This window comes from Trichosurus vulpecula, chromosome 4 (genome assembly GCF_011100635.1).
Source record: "Trichosurus vulpecula isolate mTriVul1 chromosome 4, mTriVul1.pri, whole genome shotgun sequence".
Classification (NCBI taxonomy): Eukaryota; Metazoa; Chordata; class Mammalia; order Diprotodontia; family Phalangeridae; genus Trichosurus; species Trichosurus vulpecula.
This window is the reverse complement of record NC_050576.1, coordinates 402,977,725-402,995,156: the sequence shown is the minus strand read 5'-3', so window position 1 is coordinate 402,995,156 and position 17,432 is coordinate 402,977,725. Positions and strand designations below refer to the sequence as shown.

The window sequence follows — 17,432 nt, the reverse complement described above, 5'->3', positions numbered from 1 at the left end:
ACACGGATTATTTGTGCCCAACCTGTGGTACAACATTCTGAGCTCATATTGGTCTGATCAGCCACAGTCGGACACACTGTAGCTTGGCTCTAGCGCAGCGATGTCATTTTGGTCCTTTGCAAGACCAAAGGACAACAACCATGCAAAATAAATACATGAAAATATATGTATGTATATTGTGCATGTATACATATGTATGTATATACACATGTGTGTAAATATGTATATGTATCTATTCATATACACATGGCCGTGTGTGTGTGTGTGTGTGTGTGTGTGTCTGTGTGTATGTATACACAAAATAAATTAAAGGTAATTGCACTAGCATATGTGAGTGTCAACCTGAATTTTAATGAAAACAGTCAATACAACAAAACAACAAAATGGAGGTCTTTAATCGGGACAAGTGAGTTGCAACTTGGGGTGCCACACAACAAGTGCTGGGGTGCCTTGGGAGGGGACTGGAAACAGGATTTATACAGGATAATAAGGCAGAGAGAATGACTAAGCTGCAGGTGGGAGGAGTTAGGTATCTCTCAGTTTCACCTGATAAATTGTTTTGCATAACAAGCAAAAGTCCAATTTACAAATTAATCAGAGGCTGGAGTGAAGATGTCTGGTCAGCCCCAGGCAATTGATTGGCCTGGTAACCAAAACCAGGTCGGGTTCTGTCTATTCTTAGTATGTGTCTGGATCCTAGGGAGAGGTTTCTTATGGTGGTCCTTAAGCTGAATTTTGAATGATGCTAGGGATTCTAAAAGGTGGAAGTAAGGAAGTAAGGAAATATTCCATATTTATCCATATATATGTATGCAAAATAAGTGTGTGTGTGTGTGTGTGTGTGTGTGTGTGCATACACATACACAAGGCCATCACATCCAACCTCCAAAGCAGGATTTGAATCCAGATCTTCCTGACTCCAAGTCCCGTGCCCTATTCACTATATCATGTTGTTTTCAACATGTTGTCTCTCCCTATGGGACATAAACTCCTTGAGGGCAAGGGTTGTTCCATTTTTGCTTTGTCTTTTTTTTTTTAAACTTCCGGCCCCTTGCTCCCAGTTCTACCCTCTGGGGCCAAACAAAACAAAGTTAAACCCTCCTCTATATGACAATTCTTCAGACACTTGAAAGCTGCTACCGTGATTGATCATATGTCCCTTCTTACCGAAACATTTTTTATTATTTAGTTGTTTTTTAATTGTTTCTGACTCTTTGAAACCCCTTTTTGGGGTTTTCTTGGCAAAGATCCCAGAGTGGTTCCCCATTTCCTTCTCCAGCTCATTTTGCAGATGAGGAAACTGAGGCAAACAGGGTGAAGTGACTTGCCCAGGGTCACACAGCTAGTAAATGTCTGAGGCCAATTTTGAACTCAGGTCTTCCTAAGTCTACTCTATCCACTGTGCAATCTAGCTGCCCCCCTGAATCATATTACCTAGTCTAATTTCCTCTTTTCCCAGATAATAAACCTCAGACCCAAAGAGATCTAGATTTACCCACTCATCTAACAAGTTAGCAGAGGCACAAGTACCTTGATTACCAGTCCAAAGCTTTTTCTAATGTATTGTGCTTCCTCTCAATGTAGGGGTTCCCTAGAAGGAATCTCTGTTCTCTGCCTTCCACTTTCATCTCACTCTCTTTTTCATGACTCCCAAATTTTTAACTTTAGGTTTACCTTCTTTCTTGAACTTCATTTTAGCATTTCTAATTGCATTCTTTACATTTCTACCTAAGTGACTTGTTTGCACCTAAAATTCAAAATTTCCAATGCTAAACTCATCATCTTTCTTCTCCCTCCTCACTCTAAATTCATTCTTTTTGACTCTCATTCATTTATGCGATGAAAATTTATTATTTCCCATATACAATATACCTTGCTTGGTGGTAGAAGGAGACAGAAATAAACAAAATAAGATCCTCACTCTCAGGGAGCTTATAGTCTGATATAGGAAGTAAAGCATGTATATAGTCATTTTCATACATAAAGGATCTATGCTTTTACCAGTGTGAGTACTTCCATAACCACAGATGATAGCCTCTCTATGATTTAATAGATGGTCTTAAAAAGTTTTTCCGTTACATTAATCACTCTGATAATGAAGCAATCTGTACTCAAGTTCAGAGAATGATACTCAAAGGCTTTCCAGCTTGACAGAAGCAGTCAGGGTTTGTACTTCATGGGTCTAGCCTTTGAGAATCCAGGATCACGTCTAGGCCAAGAAGAGGATTTTCCTAAGTATAAACAGGAATGACTGCAATACAAATTGGAATGTAAGTACATAAGATACACACACACACACACACACACACACACACACGGGCTATCAGTACAGATGAGGGAGAAATCACAGTTGATTGAGGGACTCAGGGCAGACTTAATGAAGAGGCAGCTTTGTAACTGAGCCTTGAATGATGATTAGGGTTCCAGAGAGAGAACAGTGAATCAGGTATAAGGAAGGAATTGTTGATTTTCAGTCATGTCCAATTCTTTGTGACCCCACTTGGGCTTTTCTTGGCAAAGATACCTGAGTGGTTTTCCACTTCCTTGTTCAGTTCATTTTACAGTTGAGGAAACTGAGATAAACAGAGTTAAATGACTTGTCACACAGCTAGCAAGTGTCTGAGGCCACATTTGAACTCAGGAGGATGATCTTCCTGACTTCACACATGACACTCTCTTCACTGTGATGCCTACCGGCCCATAAGAAAAGAATAGAATGTGCCAAAGTGAATTGATGAGAAAGTATGCGATAAGTAGGGTGAGTTGTTCGAAGATAATGTATGAGGAAGGATTATGGGAAATAAAGTTAAAAGGTAGTTTAGAATTAAATCTTGCAGAACTTTGAATATCAAGCTACAGCGTTCAAGCTTTATTCATTAGGCAATGAGGGGAATACTAAAGTTTGTTGGGTAACATAGTAATGCATTTTACACCTGTGCATTAGAAATGTTAATTTTACATTTTTGTGTAGGAAGGATTGGAATGGGGAGAGATGAAACTAATTATCTTGTAAAATTTAAGTTATCATGGCCTGATCTAGGGAGGTGCCATCAGGATGATGAGGAGAAGACAAACTTGAAAGAAATTTTGGTTATGGAATTGACAGGATTTGGTGACTTACTAGCTGGAAGTGCCTAAGAGAGGGGGAGAAAATTTTAGGGAAATAATACGTACTGCCTATGTGACCTTGGGAAAATCACTCAACCACCACATTCTCCCCCATTTTCTTATCTCTAAAATGAGGGATTGAACTGGATGGCCTCCAAGGTCACTTCAAGCTTTAGATCTGTGATCCTCTGATCCTAAGAAGCCATTGACAGAAACAGAGGTGTCAGAAGGAGGAACAAGCTGAGACAGAAAAATAATGAATTAAGTTTTAAGCATGTTGAGTTTGAGATGCCAGTTGGGTATGTCGATTCAATAACTATTTACCAAGCACAAAGCATTGTCTCAGGTGCTGGAGATATAAAAACAGTTCTTGCCCTCGTGGAACTTATGTTCTACTGGGAGGGAATACCACAGAACATAGAAAGAAATTAAAGGTAAGTGTTAAGAAATACATAGATGCAGTCAATCAAGAAGTACTTGTAATAAGTCCTGGGGTTAAAAAAAGAGAAGGCAAAAGCCTTACCTTCCCTCAATGATCTTACTTTCTAATGGGAGAGGCAACATGTTAATAAATAGGTACACACAAGTTACATACTGAGTGTAGTAAGTATTCTCAATGATGGCATACTTTCATTCTCTGAAGGTAGGTTTTGTTTGTTTGTTTGTTTGTTTTTAGGGAAATATCCGAAAGTCATTTAGAAGTGGGTCTAAGGAAACTTTTCAAGATTTCAGGGACTTTTGGTTGCATGGGGGTTCTCTTCCTTCTCTCCAAGAGAGTTATAACCCATTCCTGGTTGCATCTCACCAATTTCACTTGCTTACTGCTATGGATGGATTGGTTTTCAGCTCTACCTAGGTGGCATAGGGGTTGGAGAGCTAGATTTGGACTCAGGAACACCTGAGTTCAAATCCTTCTTCAGGATGAGCAGTGTGACCCTGGGGTAGACATTTAACCTTAGATTCCTCAGCTGCAAAATGGAAATAATAATGGTACTTACCTCAAAGAGTTATTGAAAGATCAAATGAGATTATATGTGAAAATGTGTTTTGCAGACTTTAAAGTACTATGTTGTTATAGCAATTTAGATTTGAAGATATTTCCCACCCGTTACTAGGCCATGTGACCTGCTTATGTCACAGGAAGTCTAAGTCACGTGTAGAGGGAGAAGCTTGCTGAGAGGAAAAGGAAGTTATGTCACAGGAAATGCAGAGAGAGAGAACTGTTATCACTGTTAATGGCTGTCGTGATAGTTAGAGCTGAGGTAAAGAAAGCTGACCTGTGATAGCTGTACTGTGAGTTTTGGGGAAGGCCCCAGCAGGAGGCCAGAGAGGTTTTGGGAAGGAGAGGCTCCCTGTTGTGATATTGTGTTTTAAGTTTCTTGCTGTTATGATACAGTACACTCATGCACTGTTGGTGGAGTTGTGAATTGATCCAACCATTCTGGGGAGCAATTTGGAACTATGCCCAAAGGGCAGCCAGACTCTGCATACCCTTTGATCCAGCAATCTCACTACCAGGTCTGTATCCCAAAGAGATCACAAAGAAGAGGACCCCACCTACATGTGCAAAAATATTTTTAGTAGTTCTTGATAGATGGATGTTGATTGCAGATCAAAGCTTTTTTTTTCCACTTATTTATTCTTTTTCCCTTTTGATTTGTTTTTTCTTTCACAACTGTGATGAATACGGAGCTATATTTTACATGGTAGCACATGTATAACCTATGTCAAATTGCCTGCCATTTTCAGAAGAGGGGTGGGTCATGAGAAAAATTTGGAACTCAAAATCTTGTAAAACTGAATGCTAATCTTAACCTGTAATGGGGGGGGGCGGACAGAGAGAAACGAAAACAAAATACTATTAGATTAGATGTAATCAAGGTCTGAGGTCTCTTGTAACTCTGAGACTACATGATCCAGGATAACTAAAAGTTACACTGAACTTTTAGCTGACACATCCTACATGCCACTCGCATACTTTATATATAAGATGCTGAAAATTCTGTCAAAGAGTCTTCAAGTGACCATTTTATGTTTAATTTGTCAGTGTCTATGGAAGGGAAGGGGCACAGTGTTGGGAAAGGGTTGGCAGAATATAGGAAGAGATTTTTTTTCTAGAAAGTTACAAATCTGTTCTCAAAACACTGATATGAGGAAGTATGGAAAAGATCAAAGACCATTTTTGCAGAGTTAACTGAAATGCTATAAACCTGAAACAGGACCAAAAACAAAAACAAAAACTGAAGTCTCATACAAGCCAGAGCCAGAAAAACTTCATACACTGGATTTCACTTAGAATACAGAGTTGAAACTTCTGCAATATTTCACTGCCCAAGCAGTTCACTGTGTACTGATACACTGATTGACAACTATTAAGCTAAAAAGGACCCAGTAAACTAAGGTATTAGTGACTGATAAGTGCCAAATGTGCTATCTTTAAAGAAGTGTTTGTTTTTCATCACAATTGAACCTCTTAACACAAAGGAATGAATCTCTATTGGTAGAAATTTCATATATCCAGATCACAGCCAGTGAGAGAAATATTTGGGGCCACAAAGGTCCCCATCAAACGACACCCCTTTGGGAAGCAGTTATCTATTTAATCTTGACTTTCAGAATCAAGGCTACCTATAGTAGCACATTTATTTTTTTTTTAAGTTTTCATTAGCATTATCTATATATCACAGATGTAACAGGACTGGTTAAAATGTGGTCATACACCAAAGCCTTCCTCTTGACACTAAATCAGTGTACTAGGTTTCATATGTAAGAATACTGCTACTGACTCACAATTGGGTATGAGTTGTGTTGTCTAAGCAACATGACCATGATAGAGACAGCCCAGGACCTTGAGTTGAAGAGTATTGGGAATAGCCATCCTCCACCCCCCCTCCCCCCAATTAGATTTCTTTCAAGCACAGCCCATATCGCTATCATTGAGGGGAGAAATCATTATGGAAAGAGGACCTTTGTGACTCATAACCACCGGAAAAAAACTGCTGATCAACTGTCACTAACCATCAGATAGGCACAAGAACCCTAAGAGTGACAGTACACACACCATCACTCCTACTTTGCAATTTCTATGGAAAAGGAGCCAGCCATCCCCACAACTGCCACACCCAGAGCAGATAGGCCAGCCTAACTGAAGCAGCAAGGCCCTCTGAGGAAGAGAAAGAAGGCAGGACATGTTAGGCAAGTCAAACCACTACCCCCTTCCCTCCCACCACCAGGACCACCATCTCCCCTCAGATCCTGATGAAGGTAGCCCAGGAGCCTGAACCCAAGAGCCTTAGGATGCTCCAGCTGAGTGCCCTCAGCCATCATCCTGGGAAAGCAGGAAATCCCCCACTGTGGGATCTTAGCCCGGCAACTACTCCTGCAGGTGCTACACAGACACCACAGCCCAAGACACAGAGAGTTCTTGCCACCAAAGTCCTTGGTATTGTTCTTGTGATGGGATGATTTCTGAGACAGCCCTTTCCAACTGTGGATAGTCTTCATTGTTAGGAATTTGTTTCTTATTCATGTAAGTGCTTAAGTATAATGTATATGGGACATCTAGATGGTGCAGTGAATAGAGTGCCAGGCCTAGAGTTAGGAAGATCCATCTTCCTGAGTTCAAATCTGGCCTCAGACACTTACTATATGTGTGACCCTGGGCAAGTTACTCAACCTTCTTTGCCTCAGTTTCCTCATCTGTAAAGTGAGCTGGAAAAAGAAATGACAAATCATTTTGGTATCTTTGCCAAGAAACCCCCAAATAGGGTCACAAAGAGTCAGATTCAACAGAAAAGGACTGTATATATAGTTGTATATATAGTTGTATGTAAAGTTGTATATATAGTTGTATATAAAAATAATGTATATATAGTTGTTTCAAGTTCTGCCTTTGGGGCCCAAATGGAACAATTCTACTCCATCTTCTACCTAACAACGCTTTAGAGATTTGAAGATGCCTACCATGTCTTTTTTCTTTCCTTCTTATTCCCTCTCACCCAAACTCTTTTTGTCCTCTAGACTCATTCCTTTAACTCAGCACCTCTCAAAGTGGTACAGGGACCCCTGAGGGAACACAAGGTCAAAATTATTTTCACAGTAATATGTTGTAATATTAATATGTAAATAGCAGTAGGTAGAATTCACAAAAAACAAAAGCTCTTTGGGGTCCTGCATAATTTTTAAGCATATGAAGGGGTGGGGCAGCTAGGTGGGTGCAGTGGATAGAACACAAGCTCTGGAGTAGGGAGGACGTGAGTTCAAATCCTGCCCCTGACACTTTGCAGCTGTGTGATCCTGGCCAAGTCACTTAACCCCAATTTCCTCACCACCCCCCCAAAAAAAAGAGCATAAAGGGGTTTGGAGACAAAAAAGTTAGAAAACTATTATTTTAACTAATTCTTTATATCATAATTTTGTGTCCTTTTACCATTCTCATCTTATAATTTTCAACTTAATGTACTTCCTAAAATTTAGTATCTAGAATTGGACACAATACTTTAGATATGGTCTCATCAAGGCAGGGTGCAGTGGGATTGTTACATCTCTTATTCAAAATATTATATTTCTTCAAATGCAGCCTAAGGGTTATTAAGGTTTTAAAATTTTTACCTAACAATATTGTGTTATACTGAACTTTTAGTCTATAAAATCCCCCAAATCTTTTCTATTTGAATGATGCATACTCTTATCTTCCCATCTTGAACACATACAAACACACATATACACACATATGTATATACATATATATATATATATATTGCTTAGGGGCAGGGTTGTTTATTTATATTTAGTAAATTTCATTTTATTGGGCATAGTTCCAGCTTGTTTAGAAGGTTATGGGATCCCAGTTCTGCTCTCAGTTGTATTTTCTAATTCTCCCAGCACAGTGTCATCCACAAATATGATAAATTTGTGTCTCAGCCTCATGAGTGGGCACATATAGCAGTATAAATAAGATAAACATAACTAGGTTTTATGAGATTGCTATCACATATCATAGCTTATTCTTTGGTAAAGAAACTATAAGGAAAAGATGATTACCCCTAAAGCTCACTCCTACGGTCATAGGGGGCTATGTGATATGATAGAGCACTGGACCAGAATCAAGAGCCCAAGGTTCATATCTCAGGTCTACTATTCATTCTGTGATTGATTTAACCCTTCTGGATCTTAATTTCCTCATTTGCAAAATAAGAGAGTTGAATTATCTGATCTTTAAAGTTCTTTCCAGTTCTAAGAGTCTGTGATTATTTTTAATCTCCAGTTATTGTATTGTAATACAGTTGGTTGGTAAAATTGCTACTGCTGAATCTGCTGCAAAGCAGGAAGAATGGGTCTGGGTGTGTGGAAATGGGTGTGATTCTATGAGGTTTTTTTTTTTTCCATTTCCTTTGGTTGCATAAAAAAAAGATAGTATCTCATAGAATAGTGCTAAAGGGGCAGGGTGGGAAGGCAGGTGGTGGTGATGTATTTTTTTTTTAAAATCACATGCAAGATTTCACTGTATTAAAATGCTTTAAATTGTCCTTAAAACTTTTTCCCCCATACAGACACAAAGAAAATCAATGGAATATAAGTGTCACTAAAAGAAGTGATCATGGTTGTTTTCATCCAAAATATTTACTGACTAAAGAAGTAGAACTTGGGAAATCTTTAAACATAAACTGTACCCATGATTACTTCCAGACAAAGGCCTATTATATATCTTTATTCAAGGTAACAATTATTGAAAATTCTATTAAGGACTGAGGGGGAGACAGAGTTCAAGAAAGGCTAGTCTCTGTAATGTAGTGCTTCTGTCCTGTTCATCTGTAACGTTCTATTAATTGTTATAGGGTTATCAGTTAAAGGACTTCTTGTTCTTTTCTTTCATAGTAAATTATCCATCTTCATTGGGATTTTTTTTTTAAATTGGAGCAGAAGGCTCGAGTTTGAATCTGTCTTAGAAGCTTTGTAAAGTTGTGAGAAGGATTCATCTGAATATTAAGATCTGAGACAATTTAAATGTTGAGGCGGAATTTGCCAGAAAGTTTTGGTTTTGCCTTATGTCCGTTAGGGATTCACCATAAGATAAAAGTCTTCTTGCAACGAATTGATGTTAAATGCCACTGCTAACTAGAAATTGATCAAAAATGAAAATAGAGTTCTTAAAATAAAGTGAAAGGAAAAGTGTGATTCGCCTGAGGGAAGCCCAGCTTGCTATACACAGGAGCAAGGCATACATATGAAATACGTACGTATGAAATGGTAGTAATCCTAGAATTGCAGATCCCTTTCAGGTAGTTAGCTTCTGTTGCCACTGGTCTATTCTTGCTTTGTTATCAGTAGGTGGGCCCTGGGCAGTGGGCTAGTTAGTTGGAGAAATGTTTATAGCATACTCCAAACAAGTTTCCGAAATCATATAATTGGCATAAACTGACCTACATGAAAGAAAGCAGCAAAACATTTGTGGTGGATATGAATCCTGTTCCACCACAACCATTTTTCCTTGGGACTCATATTGAAGAAGGAAGCACCTCTTTCTATGACTCAAATAGATGAATTCAGGGTAAGAGGAATTTGTCATGGACACATATCATTTTGTATAGATTGGTGCAGATACCTGTGACAGTTCTCTGATTAGAGCATCATCTCCTGAGTATTGCCTGATAGTTCTGGATTTCCCTGTTGTCTTTGGCAGGCCAAGGCAGCAAGTCCAGGAAGAGTAGTCATGTGCCACCTCCAAGTGTCATCATTCCCATGAGAAACAGTGGGATTTCAGCTTGTCAGTTTTTTTGATTTGATTTGATGAAAGCCAGTTTAAGCTAATTTGCTTAATTGTTAGCTTGCCTAATACTACTAAGTATTTTGGCAGCATTTTAATTTTTTTCCACCTGAGAGATTTTTTAAAAATTACTTTTATAGTTTTATATTCTGCTAAGTAAGCATTTTTGTATCACATTGGTATGTATTTTATTTTTAATTGTGTTTGTTTTTGAACATTTTAGCCTAATTTATCTAAGAACATTGTTACAATGAAAAACTAAAAAGCACTTATCAAAATAAATATTTAATATAGAACAGTGATTATTTAATGCCTTTTTAATATGTTGACCCCCATTTTATTTTTTTCTACTGTTTCATCTAACTTTGGGAACTTGTTCAATTTATCTATTGGAAGGCATTATGAGTTAGTGGAAAGAGCTTTGTGTCTTAATTTGTGTCTTCATTTGACCACTTAGTAGCTGTGAGACTGAGGGCAGGTGGCTATCTTTGAACTTTAGTTTCTTCATCGGGTCTATAAGGAAGAGATTACTTGTACTAACTACTTTACATGGAGGTTGTCCAGAAACTTTATAAATCATAAATGCTCAATCAATTTATAAGCTATCATTATTAATAAGCCTATTTGGACATACCCATTGGTCATTCTTGTTAATAAAACACCATCTACTGGAGAGTGAGCTCCACTGCATTTTATTTTTTATGGTACTATAAACATAGTATGATATTGTGTCATAAAATAGTAACAGACACAGAGTAGCCCAGGGGTATGAGCAGTTGCACGAAATTAATTTCAAATATTTACATTAAGACTTAAGACATGGACCATTCTCAGCCTTTCTGTACCATCTTTTGAAATAGAGATAAGTGGTTTCTGTTAATGCTGTATATCTTGAGTACTTTATTCAGATACTGTTTATTCAGTGAACTTCCTGAGCTTAAATGGGCACTAGATACAATCTGATGGAATGACCACCAGTGTCGTTTTTCTTTTTGTCCAGCCCATGGGCATGTTTTCATAGGAGTTCTACATTTTTGCTCAGATTAATAAGAAAAATAAAAATAACGCATTTATGTAATGATTTAAAGTTTGCACAAACCACTAACATATTTTATCACATTTGAACTCTGCAACAGTTCTGAGAGGTAGGTGGATTTTTTATAATTAGCATTCTATATTTAAGGAAATTGAGGCTCAGAGACCCTAAATAAACATCTGGGGTGTGGGATTCAAGTCCTTGAAGATATCCTTGAGGACTGCTAGGTGGTGGAGTGGATAGAGCATTAGTCAGGAAGATCAGAGTTAAAACTGGCCTCAGACACGTGCTAGCTGTGACCCTGGGCAAGTAGATTTACTGCTGTTTGCCTCAGTTTCCTCATCTGTAAAATGGGGATAAAAATAGCAAGTACCTCCCAGGGTTGTTGTGAAAAGCAAATGAGCTAATAATTGTAAAATGTTAGTTGTTGTCATTTTTATTTTTATTAGTCAAATCCAGCTCTCAACTTGCTATTCTACACTCCTTGTCAAATAGTTCAAAACCAGGTGAAGATGATCATGCTTTTGGTATGGTGTGGCATTCCAAAAAAATGTGTAAAAAACCAAACAAACAGCAACACCTGTAGCTGGGATGAGTGCCAGAACTCGGAGGTGAACAAACCTTCAAAGCAGAGTGGTCATTTTTCTCTTAGCATTGTTTCAGGCAGTTGGCTTGTGGACTTCTCATTCACTTGAAGAAGTGAAAGAAGGACCCTTGATAAATTGTGGTTGGAAACTCAACTTTGATGGCTTGGATCAACGCCATTTCAAAGCTAGTCATCACTGACCGAAGGCAAGGGAGGGGTAGGCATGGTGTAAACCTTCTAGGCTTTGTTCTTGTTTGCTAAAAATTCATGCAACAGAAGCATGGGTTTCCTTTTCCCCAGATCTTAAATGGAGTTCAGTTTCTTGAATGTTGCTAAAGTATTATTAGAGGTGAATATGTTGAATAAAAAAGTAAGGGGAAATGAATATTTACTAAGTATTGATTATATGCTAAGAACTTTACAAATATTATCTCAATTGAGCCTCAAGATAAGCCTGTGAAGTAGGTGCTGTTGTTACCCCTTTTTACTGATGAGAATATTGAGGCAGATAGAGACTAGGTTAAGTGACTCACCTAGGATCATACAGCTAGTAAGTATCTGAGGCTGGATTTGAACCCACATCTTCTTGACTCCAGTCACAACACTATATCTACTGTACCACCTAGCTACTTCTTCATGGCTTTCATGGGTTTCATTTGGTGAAATTTTTCTGACAGTAGCAGCATCACTTTTTTATCTGTGTTTGTAATTCAGTTTTTGTTCATGGCTGACAAAAATGGTGTTTTCTTTAACCTGCACTGTTCTCCACACTGACATGGCAAAGGATATATTTGCAAAATTGCTAAGGAGTATGATTAAGCAAAACAAAATACTTAAAACTACTGGCTATGAAGAAATGATCATTTCCTAATATTAATGATAAGACCAATTGTTATTATTTCAGATCCAATAGTCTTATACCCCTAGAAATAATCATAGACTACTAGAACTTTCTGATTCATCATTTTCTACTTTTTACTTGGTTTAATCTTTAAAAGGCAAAACATCTTTCATCATATGATTAAAGATTGTTATTGTTGTTCAGTCATGTCCAATTCTTCGTGAGAAAACCCCATATTGGTTTTCTTGGCAAAAATATTGGAGTCATTTGCCATTTCCTTCTCCAGTTCATCTTATAGATAAGGAAATGGAATGGAGGCAAACAGGGTAAAGTGACTTGCCCAGGGTCACACAGCTCCTAAGTGTCTGAGGTTGTATTTGAACTCATAAAGATGGCTCTTCCTGATTCGAAGCCTAGTGCTCCTCCATCCACTATGTCACCTGGCTGCCCAAGATTACATATTGACCTGATAGTAACATTGCTTTTGCTTACGTAAAGTATTTAAACTTCTTTGTTTTATAAACATACAGGACTGTTCTCCGATTCCAGGGAATCACAAACCATATATTCGGAAGAATGCCATGTTGAATGATGCAGGAAATTATACCTGTATGTTTTTCCTTTATAAAAATGGAAGATCATTTAATGTCACTAAAACTTTCAATGTAAAAATAAAAGGTAAGAGTAATTCTGGAAAACCTAAAAGACTGAGGGATTTTTGAATAAAAAGTTTGTTTTATATTTGTTTGATGGTAGTCAGAGGACCCATAGTGGACCACAGAGGCAGTGCGCACAGAGGACCAATGACTGAAGCAAAAACCTTATTTTCAGCTCTTACTACATGGAAGAAACAAAAGCATTTTCAGGAGTAAAGGAGCATTTTTATGAGTTGATATTTATTTTGTGCTGACAGTGTTTTTACTCTGATCCTTCTATGAATTTGAGTAAGTTGGAGCCTTAGATATAATTTTCACTTAAGTACTTTATGAGCTAAAGAAATCTTACAGTATTGCTCATATTTATTATTTTGTATAGCACAATGCTACTCCATTCCATTTATATATTAGAATTTGTTTAGCTATTCCCCAACTAATGGGTTATCTATTGTATTTCCAGTTGCTTAATAGCACAAAAATTGGTTATGAATATTTTGATATGTGAATGAGATCCTTCTTTCTGTATTTTATCTCTTTGAGGGGACAATAGCATCTCTGGGTTGAAGAGTGTATACATTTTAACTACTTTTTTTTTCCATTTAATTCCAAATTGTTTTCCAGAATGGTTGGACCTACTTACAGGTCCGCCAACAGCATATTAGCAGGCTCATCATCCTGCAGCCTATTTCACGTTGACTAAATTGTCATCTTTGCCAATTTGCTGAGTGTGAGGCGAAATCTCAGAATTGTTTTGATTTGTATTTCTCTTATTATGATTGAGAAAAATCTTTTGTATAGTTGTTAATAGCTGCAGCTTTTTTGAGAACTGTTGTATCTGTTGCCCAGTTATCCACTGGGGAATGGTTCTTAATCTCATGTATTTATATTCCCATAGTATTTCATGTGATTTATACATAATATATATGTGTGCATGTATGTCTACTGTGCATGTGAATTCCCTCTTAATATTGTATGTCAGACCCTTATCAAAGATATTTGTTCCACACATTATTTATTGATCTCTTGACAGTTTCCCTTTTTAATCCTCACTGTAATGATTTTGTCTCTGCAAAAGATTTTTAATTTCGTGTAGCCAAAATAGTTTCTTTTGTCTTTTGTGACCACTTCTATTTATAGTTTGGCTAAGAATTGTCTATTTAGGAAAAGTTTTGAATAGTTTTTCCATCTATTCTTTCTAATTTTAAAAAATATGCTTCATATTTAGGTAAACTATCTATTGGAGATCAGCTGTGATATATGGCATAAGATGCCAGATTAAAGTTTTTTTCTTTTTTTTTTCCTTTGGCAAAACTGCTTTCTAGTTTTTCCAGTTTTTTCCAGTTTTTTTTCTAGTTTTTTTTTTCTTATTCAGTAGTGAATCCTTTTGAAAACAGTTTATATTTTTTTGAGTTTGTTTCTGATTCTTGTTTATCAATTCTTTACCAGTGATCTAATTTTCTATTTTTTAACTTGTACTAAATGGAGTAGATGATTGTTGTTTTATGACATGGTTTGAAGTCTGAGTGCTGTTTCTACTTCATTTCTACTTTTGACATTCTACTTTTGACCCTTTCTTCATTCAAATAAATTTTGTTATTTTATCTAGTTCTATAAAGTGACTACTTGATGGTTTGATTACTGTAATATTAATTCATAAATTAATTTAGGTAGTATCATCATTTTTATTGTATGTATAGGACCCAGCCATGTGTAACAAATATTCTGCCAGTTATGTAAGTCTTTTTTAAAATTTCTGTGAAGAGAATTTTATAGGTTTATATATACATGTATCCATACATATATACACATACATATGCACATATGTATGTGTATATGTGTGTGTATGTATGTATGTATATGTCTTGAGTGTGTCTTGGTAATTTCACTCCCAAATACCTTAAGCATTTTCTAGTTATTATGGAATGGAGTGAAATAATTGCTAAATGAAAATATGTCACAAATGTGGTAAACATATGAACTTCTAGTGTGTTTTATATAGTTCATGTACCTTACTGTATGCATTAGAAAAGCACTGTACAGGAATAATGTATTTTTTCTCTCTTTACAAAAACAGATAATACAGATATAATGCCAACACTATATGGGAACAGCATTAATTATGTTGAAGCTGAATTAGGTATATTTATAATATACATATATCCTATGTTCATATGAGAGTGGTAAGATTATATGAAGTGGTGAGTTTATATCATGTGTTTATATGAAAGTAGAAAGTTTATATGAAGGTAGCGAAAAGAACAGAGTTGAGTTTCAAAGTTATTGTTGTTCAGTTGTTTCAGTCATGTCTAACTCTTTGTGACCCCATTTGGGGTTTTCTTGGTAAAGATACTGAAGTGGTTTGCTGTTTCCTTCCCCAACTCATTTTACAGATGAGGAAATTGGGACAAATAGGGTTTCAAAGAATAATTAACTAACCTTTGGTTAAACGGATTAGAATAGGTCGACTACATCATAATGAAGTGGTCAAATACTTAGGTTGGTGTTCTGTCATTGTGCTGATGATGCCATCCTACTGGAGAAGTTAAAATTTCTCAACTTCAAAGAATTTGAGAGTTGGAAGGGACCTCAGCTATTTCATAATCCAACCTGTATTGAAAAGGAATCTCCTTGGTAATATATCTGAAAGTGGTCATCCAGCCTCTGCTTAAAGACTTCCAGTGATAGGGAAATCACCATCTCTTAAAGCACCCTATTCTAGTTTTGGACAGCTTTAAGTATTGGGGAGTTTTTCCTGATATCAAACCTTAATTTGCCTTTCCACAATTTCTATGGATTGTCCCTAGTTCTTCTCTCTGGGGTGAAATATAACAAGCTTGATCCCTCTTCTACAGTACATTCCTGTAGATATTTTTGAAAACAGCCTTTATGCTCCCTCTCTTGTCTCATGTCTCCTCTTTTTAAAGCTAAACATTGCCCATTTCTTCAACCACAGCCCTTCATAATCTCAGTCATACTTCTCTAGATGCACTGTAGCCCAATCAATGTCCTTCAGGTATGCTGTCTAGAATTGAACATAAATACTTGAGTGTTCTGGAGACTACCTTTGTGGTGCCATCACAATCAGACCATTTGGTTGTAAAGCTAGGAAAAACACTATGAAAAAAATATTTTCCATTTGGAATGGAATATTGGTTGGGAAATTGGTTGATTTCTAGATTCTGAATCAGGGGAAAGTGCATTCATAGTAAGAGGGAGTGATTAGAGGGCTGGACTTCGAGTTAGGAAGATCTGGCTTTAAATATTCTGACACTACCTATATAACCATGGGCAAGTCACTTAACATGTTTGATCCTCAGTTACTTTACCTCTGAAATAATATTAATAACAACCTCATAGATTAGTGGTGAGGCTAAAATAATATAAAACACTTTATAAATTGTAAAATGTTATATAAATGTCAGCTGTGTGATCTGAGAAAGTTATTTAGCTTCTCAGGGTCTCTATTTCCCAATCCAATAGACTAGATTATCTATGAAGTTTGGTCTAGCTCCCAAATTCTTGGTCTATGATTCTTGGAACTGATTTTACTCACTCTGAACAACTTTCTCAATCAGTGCAGCTTGATGTCTTTTCTGTAATTTAGAGTCTTAAGAGAGTTGATTGGGTACTCTGACTGGTTAAGTGACTTGATTCTCAGGTTCACCCAGCCAGTTTATATCAGAGCTGGGACTTTAACTCAGATCCTTCAGACTCTGAGGCCAGTTCTTTATCCACCATTCCTTATTTAATGAGTTGTACTGGTTGACCTTTGAGATTTCTTCTCACTTCTATAATTCTATAGCCTAGTCTTTTATATCCTATCCTGGGAAACTAAACCACCCTTGATGCCATTATTACCATGGTATAAAACGTATTCTACATTCTAAACCATCAATTTAAAAATAAAATTTTGGATAATACTCTATTTGTAAAATTGGGGACAACTTAAAAAAAACACGTAATTTGTCATTTCCTGTGTTTACATTTTATAAATCAGGCTTCTCAAAAGAACACTTGAATATTTACACTTTTTAAGTGCCTAGTTCTGTATGTTTCACATATATTGGTGATGATGGGAATTAAATCTCTTAATATTGTTTGAGGGAAAACTGTAGTTTTGGCGTTCTGCTAAACAGGAAATCTCTCTTTAAGGTTGTGTATCTTTTTCTAGGGAAAGAGAAAACACTCAACTGTACTGCTTTATTGAGGGGCCCTACTGGCATAATTTATTGGAATGAAGAGCACGATAATGATACTAATATACATAAAGAGAAGCTAATAACCAGGTGGTATATGAGTGTATTTTACAATATGTCAAATTAACTTTGCATGTGATATGATGATTTGTAGCATGCCATTTTATTCACCAAATCAGATTAAGTACTTGACTAGTCTAATTGAATGTGCAGGAAGTTACTGCAGACCTTCAAACCGGAAAG

General features: G+C 36.7%; 1 protein-coding gene across 1 annotated transcript in view; it reads left to right on the top strand.

The window, feature by feature from the left end:
* IL18R1 (interleukin 18 receptor 1) overlaps positions 1-17,432 on the top strand; it is a 45,835-nt gene that overhangs the window by 12,869 nt on the left and 15,534 nt on the right. Inside the window, exons 5-8 of the mRNA XM_036757985.1 lie at positions 8,661-8,826; positions 12,868-13,015; positions 15,068-15,130; positions 17,165-17,279. Of these exons, the coding sequence (XP_036613880.1) occupies positions 8,661-8,826; positions 12,868-13,015; positions 15,068-15,130; positions 17,165-17,279 (492 nt within the window). The remainder of the gene's footprint in view (positions 1-8,660; positions 8,827-12,867; positions 13,016-15,067; positions 15,131-17,164; positions 17,280-17,432) is intronic.